At 61.4% G+C, this 18,370-nt stretch overlaps 1 protein-coding gene across 1 annotated transcript; it reads left to right on the top strand.

Moving 5' to 3' along the window:
• The first annotated feature begins 15,070 nt into the window (after window positions 1-15,070).
• LOC140897046 (uncharacterized) lies at window positions 15,071-18,095 on the top strand. Its single transcript, XM_073309316.1, has 2 exons — window positions 15,071-15,153; window positions 16,204-18,095. Exon 2 carries the CDS (start codon window positions 16,224-16,226, stop codon window positions 17,595-17,597), a length of 1,374 nt encoding a protein of 457 aa, XP_073165417.1. The 5' UTR covers window positions 15,071-15,153; window positions 16,204-16,223; the 3' UTR covers window positions 17,598-18,095.
• Window positions 18,096-18,370: the final 275 nt, after the last annotated feature.

The raw sequence follows: 18,370 nt of genomic DNA, 5'->3' as shown, positions 1-18,370 counted from the left end.
GTCCGGCTTCTCCGGGGGCAGCACCATGTCCTCCTTGCCCTGGGTGAACTGCCCTGTCAGCACCCGCACCTGGAACATAAAGCGGTGCCCATGGGCGTCGGGCTTAGCGTAGTCTGCCAACCGTGCAGCCTCCACCGCGAAGTACAGGCCCTGGCCATAGATGCCCACTGTGAGAAATGAGAGAACAGAACAGACACCCCCAGACACTGAGAGATGGGACACGGTGCCGTTGTCCTTCGAGGAAGTGCCAGCCTTGACCCGCTGCAGGCTGAAACTGGCTGGCTTAAGGGGGCAGGGAATGGGACATAGAGGGTCTTTCATGCAGGTCCCCACATCTGTACCCCAGAATTCAGAGTGGGGAAGGAATCTTGACAGACCCTAAGCTTATTTCTACCAGCTTAGGTTAAAAACTTTCCCAAGGCACAAACTTTGCCTTGTCCTTGAACCGTATGCTGCCACCACCAAGCGCTTTAACAAAGAACCAGGGAAAAGGACCACTTGGAGTTCCTCTTCCCCCAGCAATCCCCCCAAGCCCTTACATCCCCTTTCCTGGGGAGGCTTGAGAATAAACAAGTTGAGCACAGACCAGCTTGGGTTTCTTAGGACCCTCAAAACCCAATCAGATTCTTAAAAAACCAGAACTTTACTAGAAGAACAAAACAAAGATAAAAGAAACACTCTGTATGATTAGAATGGAAGATAATCTCACAGGCAGTCAAATTCAAAACATAGAGAATCCCTCTAACCTTAAGTTACAAAAAGATACAAAAACAGGAATACACATTCCCTCCAGCACAGTGAATTTACAAGCCAAAACAAAGAAAACCTAACGCATTTCTAGCTAGATTACTTACTAACTTTACAGGAGTTGAAGGGCTTGTATCCTTGATCTGTTCCCAGCAAAAGTATCACACAGACAGACGAAAGCCTTTCCCCCGCCCCCTCCAGATTTCAAAGTATCTTGTCCCCTCGTTGGTCATTTTGGGTCAGGTGCCAGCGAGGTTACCTGAGCTTCTTAACCCTTTACAGATGAAAGGATTTTGCCTCTGGCCAGGAGGGATTTTATAGGACTGTATACAGAAAGGTGGTTACCCTTCCCTTTATATTTATGACAGGGCCCTTCTCCTAGGGCGGGCACCGGCCCCGAACCGGCCCCAGGGCAGGGGACTGACTGGTGCTGGGGGGTGAGGAATGGGACACAGAGCCTTTCCCCTAAAGTGGGGCGGAAACATGGGGCCTTTCCCCTCTAGGGGGCCCCAGTTCCCATCTGGGCCCAGGGCAGGTCTGGGTGGCCCAGAGGGCGGGGACAGCATACAGTCCTGGTGCCCCCAGCCCGGAGGTCCCCCGGGGGCCCAGACCCACCTTTGTGACAGGTGATCCTGAGGCCGATCTCCTGGATGGAGTGCCTGTTCTCGGGCTGCGAGCCGTGGTAGAGGAGACGCTTGTTGAGCTCGCCCGGCTGGTTCTTCTCCTCCATCCAATGGTGCTGCCAGCAATAGGAGACCCACAGGACCCGGTTCTGCACCCTCTGGATCTGCGGAGGCAGGGCAGGGACCATGGGCATGGCCAGGAGCTGCCAAGGGCACCGCCATGTGGGATGGAGGGGGACACCCAGCCTTTCGAGGTCTTCCCATCCTGCCTTGGCCTGAGCTTCAGTCCCAGGTCCCCAATCTCCTGCAGCTCTGTTATAGGACACCCCCCAATGGCCGTGGCCATCTGGCCTTTCTGCCCCCACAGACAGCCCTCCAAAGACCTCTGTCCCATCCCCCACAACCAGGCAGGGCCAGGGCAGCCCCCCCTCACTGAACTCCCCCTGACTGGGCTCTGGGACCCACATGGGGTGTCTCTCAGCCCCAGCCCCAGAGCCCCCCAGCCCCTCACACTCACTTGGAGGATGCAGTAGCCCGGGGTCATCCACTTAAACCCCTCAGCCATCTCCCGGTACTCCTCCGAGCCCTCTGCTAGCTCCACCAGCCTCTTGCCCATGGGCTCCCAGTGCGGGGCAAGGCATCTGTCTGCAATGAGAGATGGGGTCTGTCAGTGGGGAGCCGCCCCAGGCCCAGTCCCTGCCCTGGGGCTGGATGGGAGCTGGCACCCCCAGGAGGGGAAAGGCCCCATGCCCCATTCCCTGCCCCATTCCCAGTCCCCTGAGGTTGGATGGGAGCTGGCACCCACTGGAGGGGAAAGGCGCCATGGCCTATTCCCTGCCCCCAAGGCAGCCAGTCCCACACCGGTGCCCCTCCAGCAGTGTCCAGCAGTGGGGCAGTGGGGGAGGTGTCTTTGGAAGGGGGATGGTTCCTCACCCAACAGGCAGATCTCCCGGTGGAGGTGGATGGGGGCCCCAGTGCCCAGCTCAACGCCCATTGCCTTGAGCAGGTCAATCTCCACCCGCTGCCCGTCCCACTCGATCTCTGCCCCTCCTACTCGATCTCTGCATACGCCGTCTCCAGCTGTTGGTTGGTGGCCACATTGAAGGGACGCCAGCCGGCCGGGGCCAGGTGCTGCCACTTCACCAGCCCGTACAGCACCTCAGCCTCCACCCGCTGGCGCTGGGCAGCCTGGATCCTGGCGTGGACAGCGGCCACGGCCTTGGCCACATCCTCCCAGGTGCCCCGCACCTGCAGCACATTGCCCGGCAGGCGCTGGAGGCTGACGGGTAAGTGGTACAGTGAGGCCTGGCTGAGCTCCCGCAGGGCCTGGGTGCCTACGGCCACCAGCTCCACATTGCAGATGCTTTTGTCATGGAACTGGGCCATGAAGCTGGCCACGGCTGCCTTCACCTGGCCCACATCAGGCCCTCAGCCCACCACGCAGAGCTCCAGCCCCTGGGGGGCCCCTGGGAACGCAGAGAGGGGTCCTGAATAAGTGGGTCAGCACCAGTGGGGCTCGGTTAGCAGGGGCAGCGGGTCAGGAGTGAGGGGTACTGGCAGAGCTGGAGGGGGCCCAGGGCTAGGTTAGCAGGGGGCTATGGACTGGGAGTGCGGCCAAGCGCTCCAGGTCCCTGTGTTGCTCTTACCTGCCTGCACCTTCTGGGGCTTCCTTGGGGCATTGGGAGCCTGCAGAGCTCTGCCCTGCGGAGAAGGACAGAGCCAGGTGAAGCAGGCACAGTGGGCACTGGCTCCTCCATGCAGCCCATGGCCGTGCTGCTCCCCCAAACCCCTGCCCCAAGCCTCAGGTGCCCTGCCTTGCCATGGGAACAGACACCTGGCCGGGCAGGATGGCCACTCGCCAGGTTCGCAGACCCAGAAACTGAGGCACAAAGAAGGGGAGGGAGGCAGGAAGTCAGGGGCAAAGCAGAGAATAGAACCCACACACCGCCCCAGCTCCCACTCTAAACACTAGGACCCCACTCCCCTCCCAGAGCCAGCAGAGAACCCAGGAGTCCTAGCTCCCAGCCCCCCTGCTCCACGCACTAGACCCCACTGCCCTCTCAGACCTGAAATGGGCCCCAGGCCTCCAGTCCTCTCAGCCCAGACAGCCCCCTTCCCAGTTCTTGTAGCGCCAGCTCCCATGTCTCTGACGCTGGCAAACCCAGCGACCCTGGGCGGCCTGCCCGCCCTCAGGCTGCCCCCTACCGCTCTCATCTGCCCACAGGTGCTGGATGGGCCATTTGTAGGGGGGTCTCCTCGCAGGCTCACCACGCAGCAGAGCTGCTGGGCCAGGTCCTGCAGGAGGGTCGCCCCCTCCCCACAGAGGCCTGGCCCTGATGGGCAGTGTGCCCAGCACCAGGGACTCCAGGTCAGCCTTGATGGCCCTGCTGCAGGTGGTGCAGGAGGCCTCGCAGCCCCAGGGACAGCACCTGAGGGTTGGGGTGCAGCTGGACGGTGACCTGGAGGTGCTCCCAGTCCATAAGGCGCAGCAGCTGCACCCCGGTTTCTGCCAGCTCCGGCCGGGGGACGTCCAGTTGCTCCTCGGCCAGTGAGTTACTCTGCAAATACTCCCGGACGGCTGCCTCCGCCTGGGCCACATAGGGCTGGAAGCCCACCACCACCAGCTGCTCCTTCTCCACCATGTCCTTGATGATGACCCACCTAGGCAGTGGCTCGGCCAGGTACTCCTGGCTCACCAGCTGCCTCTGGAAGGCCCTAACAGTCAGGCGCTGGAGGAATGGTGCCATCTCCCCAACCAAGCCGACAAAGTCCTCCCCGTCATAGACCCGGATGACCCGAACGCCTTTACCAGGGACGGCTCGGTGGCCAGGGCCTCCAGCAGGTCCTCCCAGCCCTCACGATGCACCACGTAATGCTGGCTCACCGAGCAAAACACCGCTTCCCAGCCATGCAGCTCCGCAGGGCTGGCCACTGCTGGGAAGGTCAGGATTTCCCACTGGGGACAGGCCCGGAATCCATAGCCGGCCTCCTCCAGGCATCCCTTGAACTCCCGCCGCACAGCTGCGCTCTTGTCCACATAGCGGAGGAAGGGGGGGTGCTCTGGCCAGCAGAACCCCAAGGCCTCTGCGGGGAGAGAGAAGAACGGCTGGGACCCATCAGGGAGCCGGGAGAGGCCTGGACCTGGGAGATCAGGCATCCGACTGCCCTGGATTGTACAATGGGAGGAGGAATCAAGCTACATGGGGGGGTTAGATACCCTTGAGTCCTTCTGAGATACCTCAAATGGCACTGGGGGGCTCAGCTCTCCCCCCAGCTTGCAGGGCTGGCTCCAGGGCGGCGCTAGGGTTGCTGTGCTACAGGGAGCGGGATGGGGGCTCAGCAGGGGGCACTCTCCCCCAGCAGTCAGTGCTGGTCCCATTGTTTCGCTAGGGGGCGCTGTGTTGCCGGGAGCAGGGTGGAACTCAGCACTTTCCCCTGGCAGGCAGGGCTGGCCCCATGGCAACACTAGGGGGCGCTGTGCTGCAGGGAGCAGGACTTCAGCAGGGGGCGCTCTCCCCCCAGCAGTCAGGGCTGTGGTGGCGATGCAGCATTTCAATATGGCTGGTCCTGGTGATTTGGGGAACTGGGGACATGCCTCCCTTCGGCAACTGCAGCAAGAGGCTGGCAGCTGCTGCCTTTGACGACTCCCAGCTGCCTGAGTCATGCTGCTGGTGCATGGCACCCACCCACCTGCCTTCTACTTAAGGTGGTGAGAGGCCAAGAGGGCTGCGAGTGCGGGGGTACACAGCAGCAGGGATTGCTGCTGGTTCTGACAGGGGAGAGGCACAAGGAGTCATTGGATTGGAGCTCCAGGACCAGCCCAGGAGGGTGGGCTCTGACCTCCAGCCCAGAGAATGCTTCCGGGCGGTGGGGAAACTGAGGCAGGGCTGTGCATATTACTGTGGGTATGGCTGTAAGTCGTACTGGAGTTGGGGGCCCATCAACTATCACGGGCCCCTGACCGTAACCCTCAGTGCCCCATGGCTGGAGAGACTTGGGGGTTGGCCCTGCTCCTGGGAGCCCCATTTCTGAGAAGCACCAGGGAGCGGGGCCTGCGCCAGAGAAGCCAAGCGAAGAGACAGCCTGGGGTGCAAGCCTCAAACCTAGCCACCGCGGCAGCTCTACCAGGGGGTGCTCTGCCACAGGCCCTGGAACGCAGGAAACGGCAAGGGGTCACCGGTATCACGCTCAGCTTACCAGCCCGGGTGCTGGGATCTTCAGCCACCTGCCAAGGAATGCAAGAAAGGGGTCAGTTTATTTATGAGCCATGCCCCTCCCAGAGCTGGGGATAGAACCTGGGAGTCCTGACTCCCAGCCTGCCCCCCCAGAGCTCTAACCCTTAGATCCCACTCTCCCCCTCCAAAGCCAAGGATGGAACCCAGGAGTCATGCCCTGCACCTCCCGCCCCCACGCCCGGCTGGTGACCTGCCCCATTTACCAGGCGAGGAGCCGGCAGCCCAAGCGGGTGGACAATTTGCACCAGTTTCATCCAGATGTTGGGCTGGTGCTCCAGGAAGCAGCTGATTTCCTCCAGCATGGCCAGCAGGGTCTGACTAGCCCCCAGCAGTGGGAAGGACATGGACTCCAGGAACGTGCCGTACATGGAACAGAAGCAGCATTGCACCATCTGGTGCATGACCTGCGGGGACCAAGAACAACGGGGGGATATATTATGGGAATAAGTAAGAAGATTCTCCTATCTATCTATCTATCTATCTATCAGAGAGGTAAGCCGATATTCCTTCAGCAAGGCCTCCAGTTCCGGAAGTGGGAACTCGAGGAGAGAGGAGACAGACGAGCGATGTCTGTCCATTATCGGCACCTAGCCGGCGACAGAGGCTGAGAAACACAAAGTGTAACCCTTCTGCCCGTCAGAGTTGGCAGCAACAAGGGCCGGGTTCAATATCTAGGGGTTCCATTCCAATAACACAATGCAAACCGGCTCGAGCCCCCACCCAGTGACCTGGGACCAATATATACCACCCCCGCTGGGCGCCTCCAAGAGGCAATACTTCCCCTCTCGCAAGCACATAGTCTGAGTGTAGCAAAAGCCTTTTAATAACAGAGAGAAACAATGTGGCATTATGTTGGGGAAACACCACCAACAGGATTCATAACACAACCCATGAGCAAAAAAAACCCACCCCAAGCAAATTGGGGCGTGTCCTTTCCCTTTGGTTCTTGAGTCCGGCAACCCCAAATCACTCAAAGTCCCAAAAGTCCAATGCCCCAAAAGTCTCTGTCCCTGGTCAGGGCAGCCCTAGAGTTCGAAAGTTTATCTGCGGAGCTTTACCTCCCAACCTGGGTGGAAATGGGACGGGGGTAAGAGGCACCTTACATGATCTGAAGCTGACCGCCCCATAGCTCCATAGCAGCGCTCCGCTCTGCCAGCCGCTCCACAAACTCCTTCGCTCAGCTGCGCTCTGCTCTGCCAGCCGCCCCACGAACTCCTTCGCTCAGCTCCATGGCCCACAAGCAGCTCCTGCCATCCACAAACTGCTCCGCGTCGAACTGCTTCACCAGCTGGTCCGCAAGGCACTCCAGCCGTCCAGCAAACTGCTCCACAATATATCTTCAGGCTCCCCCACTACTTAACACAACACTCAGTGATTTCAGCTCTTAGGTGAATTCAGCTTATAATAGGGGAGCCCCAGTGCTGGTGCACTGTCAGCCCAAAATGAGCTCAGCAGCCTATAACTAGACTTCTAATGAAATCAAAATTAGCTCTGATATTCCACAGTGGAGAGAGGAAGAAGTGCAATTAGCATGTAAAGCCCTCACCAAGGGGCCCATGCCACCAAGTATTAATACTTGTCCCCAGCCTCTCTCCATTCACACAGTTTTGGAACCCATGACCCTTGCCTAGCGAGTGCTACTTAGTTGATGGTAAAAAGAAAAGGAGTACTTGTGGCACCTTAGAGACTAACCAATTTATTTGAGCATAAGCTTTCGTGAGCTACAGCTCACTTCATCAGATGCATATCGTGGAAACTGCAGCAGACTTTATATATACACAGAGAATATGAAACAATACCTCCTTCATATTCTCTGTGTATATATAAAGTCTGCTGCAGTTTCCACGATATGCATCTGATGAAGTGAGCTGTAGCTCACGAAAGCTTATGCTCAAATAAATTGGTTAGTCTCTAAGGTGCCACAAGTACTCCTTTTCTTTTTGCGAATACAGACTAACACGGCTGTTACTCTGAAACCTGTCATTAGTTGATGGTGAATCCCTCCATCATAACAAAAGGCCACGTACAGTTCCAAGCACAGTTCCCATAATCAGGGTAATAACAATTTATTCTTCCTGCCCCAATAACAGAGACACTGGGGATCCCACAGCAGCCAAAGTGACCATTTGGGCAGCTATGGTCTCATTCTAGGTGTGGTGGCTGTGCCTATGCAAATGAGATCGGCCCCTGAAGTTCTTTTCCACAACTTGCCACACCTCACCACCAGATGTCAGGGTGGAGCTTGTCCTGACACTGCTTACAAGGTATTTAGGATTCTCAGTTATCTTAGTTTTTCAAGGATGACCTAACACCGTTTTTCCCCCGGCTTGGTTAACCCGTAAGAACTCCCGGGCTTTTCTCCCCTGGAAGTCTCTATGGATGCCAGGGAAACCAGGAGCCCACTGGCAAGTTCTTTTGGTTTTCAAAACATATTTTTGCTTTTCGGAAACTGCCCATGGCAACAGCTTCAGTAAAAAGTTTCATTTTTGGCAGGGAAAAATTAGTTTTCAGAAACTGCTTCCAGCAAACCAGCTGCTTTTCGGTGACATCTCTGGGGGCTTAGGACAAACGTTCATTTTACAAAACCTGCTGATGCTAAAACAAAATGGTAAAACAATGGCTATTAGCCAGGATAGGCAGGGACAGGGTCCCTAGCCTCTGTTTGCCAGAAGCTGGGAATGGGCAACAGAGGATGGATCACCTGATGATGACCTGTTCAGTTCAGTCCCTCTGGGGCACCTGGCATTGGCCACTGTTGGAAGACAGGATACTGGGCTGGATGGACCTTTGATCTGACCCAGTATGGCCATTCTTATGTTCTTGTGTTCAGGTTTTGGCCAAAATTTTCAGTTTGGGGGGAAAAATCCATTTTGGGGGAAGAAAGACTTTCCGATTTTCCTAGGACTTAGAGAAAAGATTCTGAATTTCCCTAACAAACCAGATATGGTGGATGGAAAATGTTTGCCACAACTTTACAGTTTATGGGCTTTTCTATGAAAACTGAAATTCATCAATTTCTCCAGGATGCTGTTTGGTTACTCCATGTTCCATTCTATGCATCTGATGAAGTGAGCTGTAGCCCACAAAAGCTTATGCTCTAATAAATTGTTTAGTCTCTAAGGTGCCACAAGTCCTCCTTTTCTTTTTGCTCTAGTGAGTGATATTCGTAAAGGCCCGGTGTACCAAGGGGTTTAGGAGCCTAAAGATAAAGTGGCACCTCATCGGCTCTTTAGATGTGCTAAGGCCTGTCTAGGCACCTAAACTCCTTGGTACGTCCTGTCCCAGGCATCTAGTGGGGCTGCGTAGCAGAGGGAGAGGGGAGATCTAGGGGCTGCAGCAGGGATCCGTGGGGTATGGGGTGCCCCCCCCTTTTACCTCAGGTGCCCCCTGCTGCTGCAGTGCCTCGCCATCCAGCTGCACAAGGTACAACACTTTGCAGTGGAGATCCGGGAGGGCCGTGCCCAGCACTGTCCGCACCTTCCCTGGCTGGAGCTTCCCGCTGTGGCCTGCAGCTCCCAGCGCCCTCTCGGCCAGGGCCTGGACCTCCTGAGGGCACCATTCCAGCCCATCCGTCTCCAGCACCACCGGCAGCACCACCGCATCTGTCTGTCTCCAACACAGAGCCAAGGAGCATGAACAGACGCTCGGACCACCTCCTTGGGGGCTCACCGCTTCCCCGTCTGGGCCTGGGGACAACAGCCCCGGGAGGCTCCAAACAAGATGAGCCCTAGAGAGACTGTCTTCCTACAGAGCAGCTGGGAGAGAAGGTGCTAGGGATAGAACCCAGGAGTCCTGGCTCCCAGCCCCCGCTCTAACCAAGGTACTGACCTTCTGGCTGGCGAGGGACCCGCTGACCACTTGGGTGCTGACTTTCTCCTGGGCCCGGAGGACATGCCCCAGCAGCTCCTGCCGGCTCTCGCCAGGTGGCCACCGCTTGGCACACGCCCCATGGAAGGTGGCCACCAGGGCCCTGTCGGCAGCCACCATGAAGACACTGCTCAGGGGGGCGGCAGGACAGCCTCGGGCAAAGGTGTCGATGGCCTCAGCCACAGCCTCCACCAGACACACGCCTTCCAAGTCCATGCAGATGGCCACAGAGGCGACCTGCGCCCGGGCCACGGCCTCCAGGGTCAGCAGCACCGCCCCGGCTGCCAGTCCCATGGCCCCTGGCGGGGAGCAGACCTCCAGGCAGGTGTGAGGAGCCCCTCGCCGGCTCAGCACCCTCCGGGTCACCACACTGGCCCCGCTGTCCGGGCCGGACTTGCCACCAAGCCTCTCCACAGCGCTGGCCCAGAGCCCGGTGCCGTCTCCCTCCCCGAGGAACAGGCTGAGCCCTGGGCATGGCCAGAAGAACCAGCCCATCGAGGGCACTGCCCTGCCCATCAGGATCAGCAGCTCACTGATGGCCACCTTGGTGGCCAGCACTGCCTCCTGGGGACCAGAGAGGGCCAGGTTGCCGGCATCCACCTGGCAGTGCCCTCTGGCCATCACATCCCCGAAAGCTGCTCCCACAGGTCCATCTCTGGCAGTGTGATGAACAAGGTCTCTGTGCATCGGTCTCCCAAGGGAGCTCCCTGTGGGCCCCGGTGGGGGGTTGGCTCCGTCCTCGCCACAGGCCCCTCAGGGCACAGCTTGGCCCCCTCCCGGGCCTTGGTGTCGCTGGTGGGGGGCTGGAGGCACCTCCCAGCTCTGCCCCCGAGGACCACCGGTGCACCAAGCTTGCTTGAGAATCGTCCCCAGACGGCCAAGACAGGTCCCATTGTGGCTCGGAGCACCCAACAGGTTGACAGAGCGGCCCGCAGCAGCGGAGAGGGGCCAGGAACAGCTCAGGGCCCACGCCTAGTCTTGGAGCTCAGCTAGAGACAGTGCCGGGTGGTGGGTAGAGCGGGCACCAGCAGCCTGGACACCTGGGTTCTATTTTGGGCTCGGGAAGAGGAGTGGGGGTCTAGTGGTTCAAGCAGGGGAGCTGCAATCCAGGACTCCTGGGTTCTATCCCTGATTCTGGGAGTGTAGTGGGTCTAGTGGTTAGAGCGGGGGGAGTTGGGAGCCAGGACTCCTGGGTTCTGTCCCCGAGTGTGGGAGGGGAGTGGGGTCTAGTGGTTAGAGCCGGGGTGGGGGGGCTGGGAGCACAAGGAGAGATGTCCCCTCCACAGGGTGCTGGCAGCCAGTGCCGCCTCTGCCCTGGGCCTGAAATGGGTGGCCAGTGCCAACCCCAGCGCTGTGCCTGTCCCCTGGCTGTGCCAGCAGCCCCTAATGGATGCTCCACTGCTCCATGGGTACCAATCCCCCTCCACCCCGGGCGCTCCCACGTACCTGCTGCACCAGCCTCTGCCCGCACGGCCCTCTCTGGGCTCGCACACCTCCCCGGCTGGGCAGAGGAGCTGCCAGGGCAGATTGAAACCTCCCTGGGTGCCCGGCTGGGGAGTGAAGGTTCCCCCACCTGGGTTTCACTTTCCATTCCTCCCCAGTGCTGGTGAGTTTCATTCTCGTGGGTGGGGCTGGGAGGCCTTGGCCCCGGCTCTGGGAGAAGCCACACATCTGAGGTGGAGCTGGAGAGTCCAGGGGCTCCGGGAAGCCAAGTGGAGGGATCACCCGCCGGGCTGGGCACATCCAGAGCAAATCTGGACAATGGGCCAAAGGGTGTAGCTGAAATCTGTCTGCAGAACGACTCACAAACACCAGCCAGATCTCCTTGTGCCCAGGACTGAATGCTGATCTCAGGCCTCTGGGGTCAAGCCAGAGTTACTCCCGACAGCAGTGGGACAGGGCTGGATTCTGCTCCCAGCCCCATGGCCTCAATCCAGAGTCATGCCCTGCCTGCAATGGGGTCACTCCATTGGAGGCAATGGAGCCAGGTGCCCAGGTGGTGGATTGTGGCCAGTGCAGCATTTCAGCCAATAGGGTGATGCTGGTTTGTACCAGCAGCTGGCCAGCCACGCATGCCGGGGGTGTTTGGGGGGGCATGCGCGCTGGAGCAGGGGATGGAGAAGGAAGCTGGGGAAGTCAGCTGGGCAGTTGCAGGTGGATGGATGTGCCAGAGTTGGGCCGGATTTATTGCCCACAACCTGGGGGGGGTGGGGGGGAGGTGGGAGTCATCCTATCCCTGTGCAGTGTTATATGTGGCTGTTCCCCAGGTGCCCCATCCCAGAGCTGGCTGCATCTCAGGGGCAGGTGTTCCATCTTCTCTCCTGGGCTACATTTGCCATACCCACCACCCTCCACACCCAGCAGGCAGGGCCCAAGCGGGGAGCTATCAGCCAGGCTCAGAGGGGGAATTTTGGGCCATTGGTGTCACTCGGATCAGGGGCAGTCCTCTGGCACTGCCCCCTCCTGGTATTATGTGTGGACCCCAGCAGCTGGACCCCAATACCCCATAGGCCATCAGCCAGTGCCAGGGATCCATGTGGTATTACTCTAATGCAGGAGAGGAGAGCCCGTAGGTGTTAGGGGGAAATCAGTCTGTGTGACTGTGGAACTCACTGCTACTCGTGTCTGGGATGGTGGAGGGGCAGGGTGCAGACCGTGTGTGGAAAGGGGCTTCGCTGAGCAGGAATCACAGCCCACCAAGCCACCCTGAGTCCCCTGCGCTGTCCCCTTGCTTGGGATTCCTGCGTGAGGGTGGTTCACCCCATGCTGAAATTCAGCTAGCTCTGGGGTGGGGCAGCTGGGGAACAGCTGCACATAACACCACACAGAGATTCCCAAGGTTGGGAATTGAAAGAGATGGTCTGGCTGGGCTCTGCCCACTAATTCACCTCCCCCTCCCGGCCAGCGGTCACATGGGGCATTTCAATTGCTTCCCAAAAGCTCTTTGAGCCCTGTCTGAACTGCCCGCTGGGTGCAGCTTACATCTCCCCGGAATAAATATTCACCAAGAGCCCCGGGCAGATCTCCACCCAGGGGCAGGTTTCAACGTGCAACCTCCGTGCCATGGCCCCCACCATGCCAGGAGCAATGCCCAGGTTTCCTCCTCAACTCCCAGCCCAGCAATGCTGGGAAAAGCTTGGGAATGTAAGAGAAGCTGGTTTTGGGGGGTGGGGCTGCAGTTCAGGCACCACCTGGGCAAATGGCCCCAATTGGACTCATGCACCAGACCCAGTGCCCCCAAGATATGCGCCAAGGTTCCAGGCAATGGGGATTCGAAAGCTGCTCTGAAGCGGATCTGGCACCTGCCCCAGCCCCACAGGCAGAGATCTGGCTGGGTAGCCAACAACCCCTCCCTCCAGGGACCCCTACAGCTCAGCCCACAGGGAGGCAGATTGGGTCTCAGTCCGGCTGCCCTGGTCCCCAGGCTCAGCACCCCTCAGGCCCAGCACCGCCTTGGGTCCTGGATTCGGCCCGGGGCACAGCTCTGGTTTCAGCGAAGCTGGTTTAGCAGGAGGCGCCAGTCTCCTGCGCCCATGGCTTGCCCAGCGCCAGTCCCTATGGGGGGAGGGAATTAGGTGGCTCAGTGACCCAGGGATGCCCTGAGTGGCTAGTACTCTCCCTGCCCCCAGGGATGGGCAACCCCCCCGGCCCCGCTGCTACATAACCTGTGTCCCAGGCTCCTCTGCACTTCGTCCCCAAAATCCACTCTAGGCTTTGGGATCCAATGGAAGTTGAGGCTGGGCACCAAGACTCCTGGGTTCTATGCCAACTCTGAGAGGGGAGTGGGGTCTAGTGGTTAGAGCGGGGGGGGGCAGGGAGCCAGGACTCCTGGGTTCTATCCTGGCTCAGGGAGGAGAGTGAGGTGCAGTGGCTAGAGTGGGGGGCTGGGTGAGTTGGCATCTCCCTTCCAGCCCCTGTGCCGTGACTGAATCCCACCCCGAACCTGCAACGTGAAGAGGGGTGTCCTGGAAAGACACACCCTAACCCTAATAGGAAAGTGGCCAAGAACTATCACTCCCAGCATCCCTGCTGCTGGTGGACTACTCCTCCCAGCATGCCGTGGATGGGCTAGGCTGGCCATTAACCCTTTGTTCATCGCAGCCCAGAGGGGAATGGGTTGGACTATGGGAAGAACTGTGAGTAGCGACTTTCCTGCACTGCTGTCATCTCCGTGCACACACACCAGGCTCTCTGTAATCTGCATCTACATGTAGTTCAGGCTGCTTGGCAGCACATTGTCCCTTTGCAGAATGCTGAAGCATGCCAAATGAAACCTAGCCAAAGCAGGAAATGCACCATTAAGGGTGCCTGCGTCACCTTAACTCTGCCCTCATTCTGTGACTCCCCATGAACACAGGTAGTGTAGTGCTCCGCCATGAGCCCCGTGGTGGCTGAGATGCACAAAGCTTTTCCCCTCCTTTCCCAGCCCCCTTGTGCCCTCAGGCGTCCTGGAACATGGTGAAGAGACCAAAAGCTTGCCCACCCCACCCTCCTTCCAGCCCCCTGGAGCAGGCTGTAGCAACGGGGGTTATGTGGCCGCAGTCCAGGCGGTGGGCAGCCTCACGCTAGCAGGTGGCAGCAGTTGTTGGTGAGATGAGGATGGTAAATTGCTGGAAAACCCAGCCTAGCATGGGGACTTCAGGGCCCTTCAACGGGCAGGCTGGGAGGAAAGGGCACTGGGGGAGGGGCCAGAAAGGGGTGAAGGGGGCCCCAAATCCCCGCACACACAGGTCGGGGGGCAGGGAGAGGGGCTCCGTCCCACCTAGGGGCTGGACCCCTCAGATCTGGGAGCACACACAGGAGCAGAGAGCAAGTGGGACTGACAGTTGCCCCTGCTCTTGTTCTCCCCAGTGTGTCCCCCCCACACCTCCAACCCCAACCTCTCTCCCCTCCCCTGCCACCCAACCCCATTTATCTCCCTCCCCATAGCCCCCCTCTCCTCACTGCAGCCACAAATCCCTCTCCTCCTGTTCCCCACCCCCTGCTCCCAATGCCCCTCCCCTCCCAGAATCCACTCACAGGGAGATTTTTCCCCAAATACTTTGGGGAGTGCGGGAAGGGGGATGTTGGGGTACAGTGGCAGAGCTGGGGATACAGGGGTGGGGGGTCCATGAGAAGAGCTGGGGTGCACTTGCAGGGCTGGGATACAGAGTGGCTGGGGGTGCAGGGGCTGAGCTGTGAAGTAGGCTGGGGTGTAGCCAGGGGCAGGTCTGGGGGTGCATGGGGAGCGATGGGGGTACAGCGTCTGGGGGTGCACAGAGGGAGCTGGGGTGAAGAGGGACTGGATGCGCTGTTAGGATTGGGATACAGAGGGGCTGGGATGCAGGGGCAGAGCTGGGGGTGCAGGGTCTGGGGTTACCTGGGGATAGCTGGGGTGTACTGGCAGGGCTGCGATACTGAGGGGCTGGAGTGCACAGCAGAGCTGGGGGTATGGGATGGGGGGTGCACAGTTGGGGTGCACGGGGAGCTGGGGATACAGGGTTTGAGGGTGCACAGGGAGAGCTGGGGTGCACTGGCAGGTCTGGGGGTACAGGGCCATACACCCTCCCAGCACAGGGGCGGGGAGGCCCCGCGGTGCATGCCGGGAGCTGCAGGCCCGCGCAGGGCATGCCGGGAGTAGTAGTCCAGCCCGGGGACACTGGCTCTGAGCGGTGTCCGGGCGGAGCGCGGCGCCCCCTGCGGTAAGAGCTGAGCCGGGCCAGCGCTGTGGGAGCGGGGGCCGCTTCGGCTGCTGGGCTCGGAACCCAGGAGTCCGGCCCCCTCCCCCGCCAGCCACCAGACCCCGGGCTGGGCTCGGAACCCAAGAGTCCGGCCCCCTCCCCCGCCAGCCACCAGACCCCGGGCTGGGCTCGGAACCCAAGAGTCCGGCCCCCTCCCCCGCCAGCCACCAGACCCCGGGCTGGGCTCGGAACCCAGGAGTCCGGCCCCCTCCCCCGCCAGCCACCAGACCCCGGGCTGGGCTCGGAACCCAAGAGTCCGGCCCCCTCCCCCGCCAGCCACCAGACCCCGGGCTGGGCTCGGAACCCAAGAGTCCGGCCCCCTCCCCCGCCAGCCACCAGACCCCGGGCTGGGCTCGGAACCCAGGAGTCCGGCCCCCTCCCCCGCCAGCCACCAGTCCCCGGGCTGGGCTCGGAACCCAAGAGTCCGGCCCCCTCCCCCGCCAGCCACCAGACCCCGGGCTGGGCTCGGAACCCAAGAGTCCGGCCCCCTCCCCCGCCAGCCACCAGACTCCGGGCTGGGCTCGGAACCCAGGAGTCCGGCCCCCTCCCCCGCCAGCCACCAGACCCCGGGCTGGGCTCGGAACCCAGGAGTCCGGCCCCCTCCCCCGCCAGCCACCAGACCCCGGGCTGGGCTCGGAACCCAAGAGTCCGGCCCCCTCCCCCGCCAGCCACCAGACCCCGGGCTGGGCTCGGAACCCAGGAGTCCGGCCCTCTCCCCCGCCAGCCACCAGTCCCCGGGCTGGGCTCGGTACCCAGGAGTCCGGCCCCCTCCCCCGCCAGCCACCAGACCCCCCTCCCCGGGCTGGGCGCAAAACACAGGAGGCTGAGCTCCCAGCCCCACAACGCCCCAAGCTACTAGTCCCCACTCCCCCCCCCCCCCTTCCAGAGCTGGGATAGAACCCAGGAGTCCGGACTGCCAACTGGCCCACTCTACACCTAACTCCCCACCCCCGAGTGGCGACAGGCCGGCCTGGGGTGCTGTCCATCTCCCTGATGTTTCTCCTCCCGCAGGTGCTGGGACGTGGAGCAGGATGGCCCAGGGGACCCCTCCTGTGATGTTGACCCCAGCTGGGCTCGCGTCCCTGCGGCGGGGTGGAGCCAGTGCTCCCCAGCAGGAGGGGGACAGCGGGCACCAGGCTAGTGGAGACGTAGGGCCGGATGTGTGGCGGGAAGAGGCGCATGGAGACACGGGGACGCTCTCAGATCTGGGCAGCCGAAGGAAGGGGGACCATGGGAGCCAGGCCGTGGGGGAGGGGGAGCAGATGAGGGCCAGGGGACAGGCTGTCCCGGCGCGCCCCCGGCGTTACGGGTGCAGCGTGTGCGGCAAGGCCTTCTCGCAAAGCTCCACGCTGATCGTGCATCGGCGCTCGCACTCGGGCGAGCGCCCCTACGCCTGCGAGGAGTGTGGCCGGGCCTTCGCCCAGAGCTCGGGCCTGGCCAAGCACCGGCGGGTGCACACGGGCGAGCGCCCCCATCCCTGCCCCGAGTGTGGCCGGCGCTTTGGCAAACGCTCCAACCTGGCAGTGCACCGGCGGGCCCACACCGGTGAGCGCCCCTTCCCCTGCCCCTCCTGCCCCAAGGCCTTCGCCCGGCGCGCCGACCTGGCTGTGCATGGCCGCACCCACACCGGAGAGCGGCCCTACCGCTGCGCCGACTGCGGCAAGGGCTTCAGCACCGGCTCCAACCTGGCGCAGCACCGGCGCACGCACCAGCCCGATCGGCCTTACCGCTGTGCCCAGTGTGGGAAGGGCTTCCCTGGCAGCTCGGAGCTGCTGCGCCACTGGCGTTCCCACACCGGGGAGCGGCCTTACCGCTGCGGCGTCTGCGGCCTGGCCTTCGCCCACAGCACAGTGCACCGGCGCCACCAGCGGGCCCACCTGGAGGAGTCACCCTACCGCTGCGGAGACTGCGGGCGCAGCTTCGCCCAGCGCTCCGACCTGGTGGTGCACAGCCGCACACACACCGGCGAGCGGCCCTACCGCTGCCCCGACTGCCCCAAGGCCTTTGCCCAGAGCTCCCACCTGGCCACCCACCGGCGCAGCCACACCGGCGAGCGCCCCTACCGCTGCCCCGACTGCCCCAAGGCCTTTGCCCAGAGCTCGGCCCTCACTGTGCACCGGCGCACCCACACCGGCGAACAGCCCTATGCCTGCGCCGAATGCGGCCGACGCTTCCACCGCAGCTCCAATCTTATCCGTCACCAGCGCACCCATACGGCCGAGCGGCCCTTCGCCTGCCCGCAGTGCGGCCGACGCTTCCACCGCCGCTCCAACATGGTGGTGCACCAGCGCACCCACGCCCGGGCCAAGGGGCGCTGCCCGCCGGCCACCGGGGATGCTGCCCGCTGGGGGACCTTGGAGACAGAGAGCCCTAGCCCTGTGCCCTCTGCCACGGGGACTACATAGCCCTGTCCTGACCCTAGAGCTATGCTTGGACGCTGTGCTCTCCTCAGCCCGTGCCGGGCACAGCGCCCCCAAAAGGCCCTCAGTGAGGCGGGGCAGGCAGAAGGCTGGCACCAGCCTGGCAGGGAGAGTGCTCGGCACAGCCCCTTTGACCAGCCACGAGGCCCAGCTGCAGTAGCAGCAGTGAGACGAAGTCGGCCGGGAGCTCAGGGGCCGTGTTTGCACCTCGAGAGCAATTAGCCGGGGAACTGCCCCCTCCATTGCTGGGTGCCGTTACAGCCAGACTGTGCTGGGAGCCAGGCGCTAGCTCCACCACCAGATAGGTGGTGGCCGCTGGGATCTTTGCCAGCTCCCGGCTCTGGAGTTCAGGGCCCAGCTACCGCCGGGACGGGGACGAGGATGGGCTGTGGGCTGCAGGCTGCATGTGGGGAGGAGGAGAAGCTGGGGCTGGGTTCAGATGGGCAGATGCTTCTGTTTTGAAATAAAGCATTTGTACCTTTTTGTGAGACAATCCCTGTTTCCTCAGGGGCCGGGAGCTTGGCCCCAGGGGCCTTCGTCCCACTGGGAAGCCACCCTCCCCAATGGTATGTGGAATCCTACCCACACCTGGGTCACGCCCAGCCTTAGAGCTCATGGGTGGGGAGGAGGGGCAGGACACATGGTCCCAGCATGCACTGTGAGCGTAATGCTCTCCCCTGGTCTGGAGCACCCAGGTGAGAGGAGGCAAGCTGAAAATCTGGGGGGAGAGGAAGAAAATAATCTGCATGGGGGGAGGA

Source organism: Lepidochelys kempii, chromosome 13, assembly GCF_965140265.1.
Source record: "Lepidochelys kempii isolate rLepKem1 chromosome 13, rLepKem1.hap2, whole genome shotgun sequence".
NCBI classification, from domain to species: domain Eukaryota; kingdom Metazoa; phylum Chordata; order Testudines; family Cheloniidae; genus Lepidochelys; species Lepidochelys kempii.
This window is presented reverse-complemented; position numbering and strand designations above follow the sequence as displayed.

Bases quoted from the DNA above. Each gene is read 5' to 3' on its own strand.
- LOC140897046 (XM_073309316.1), top strand. From the start codon at position 16,224: ATGGCCCAGGGGACCCCTCCTGTGATGTTGACCCCAGCTGGGCTCGCG.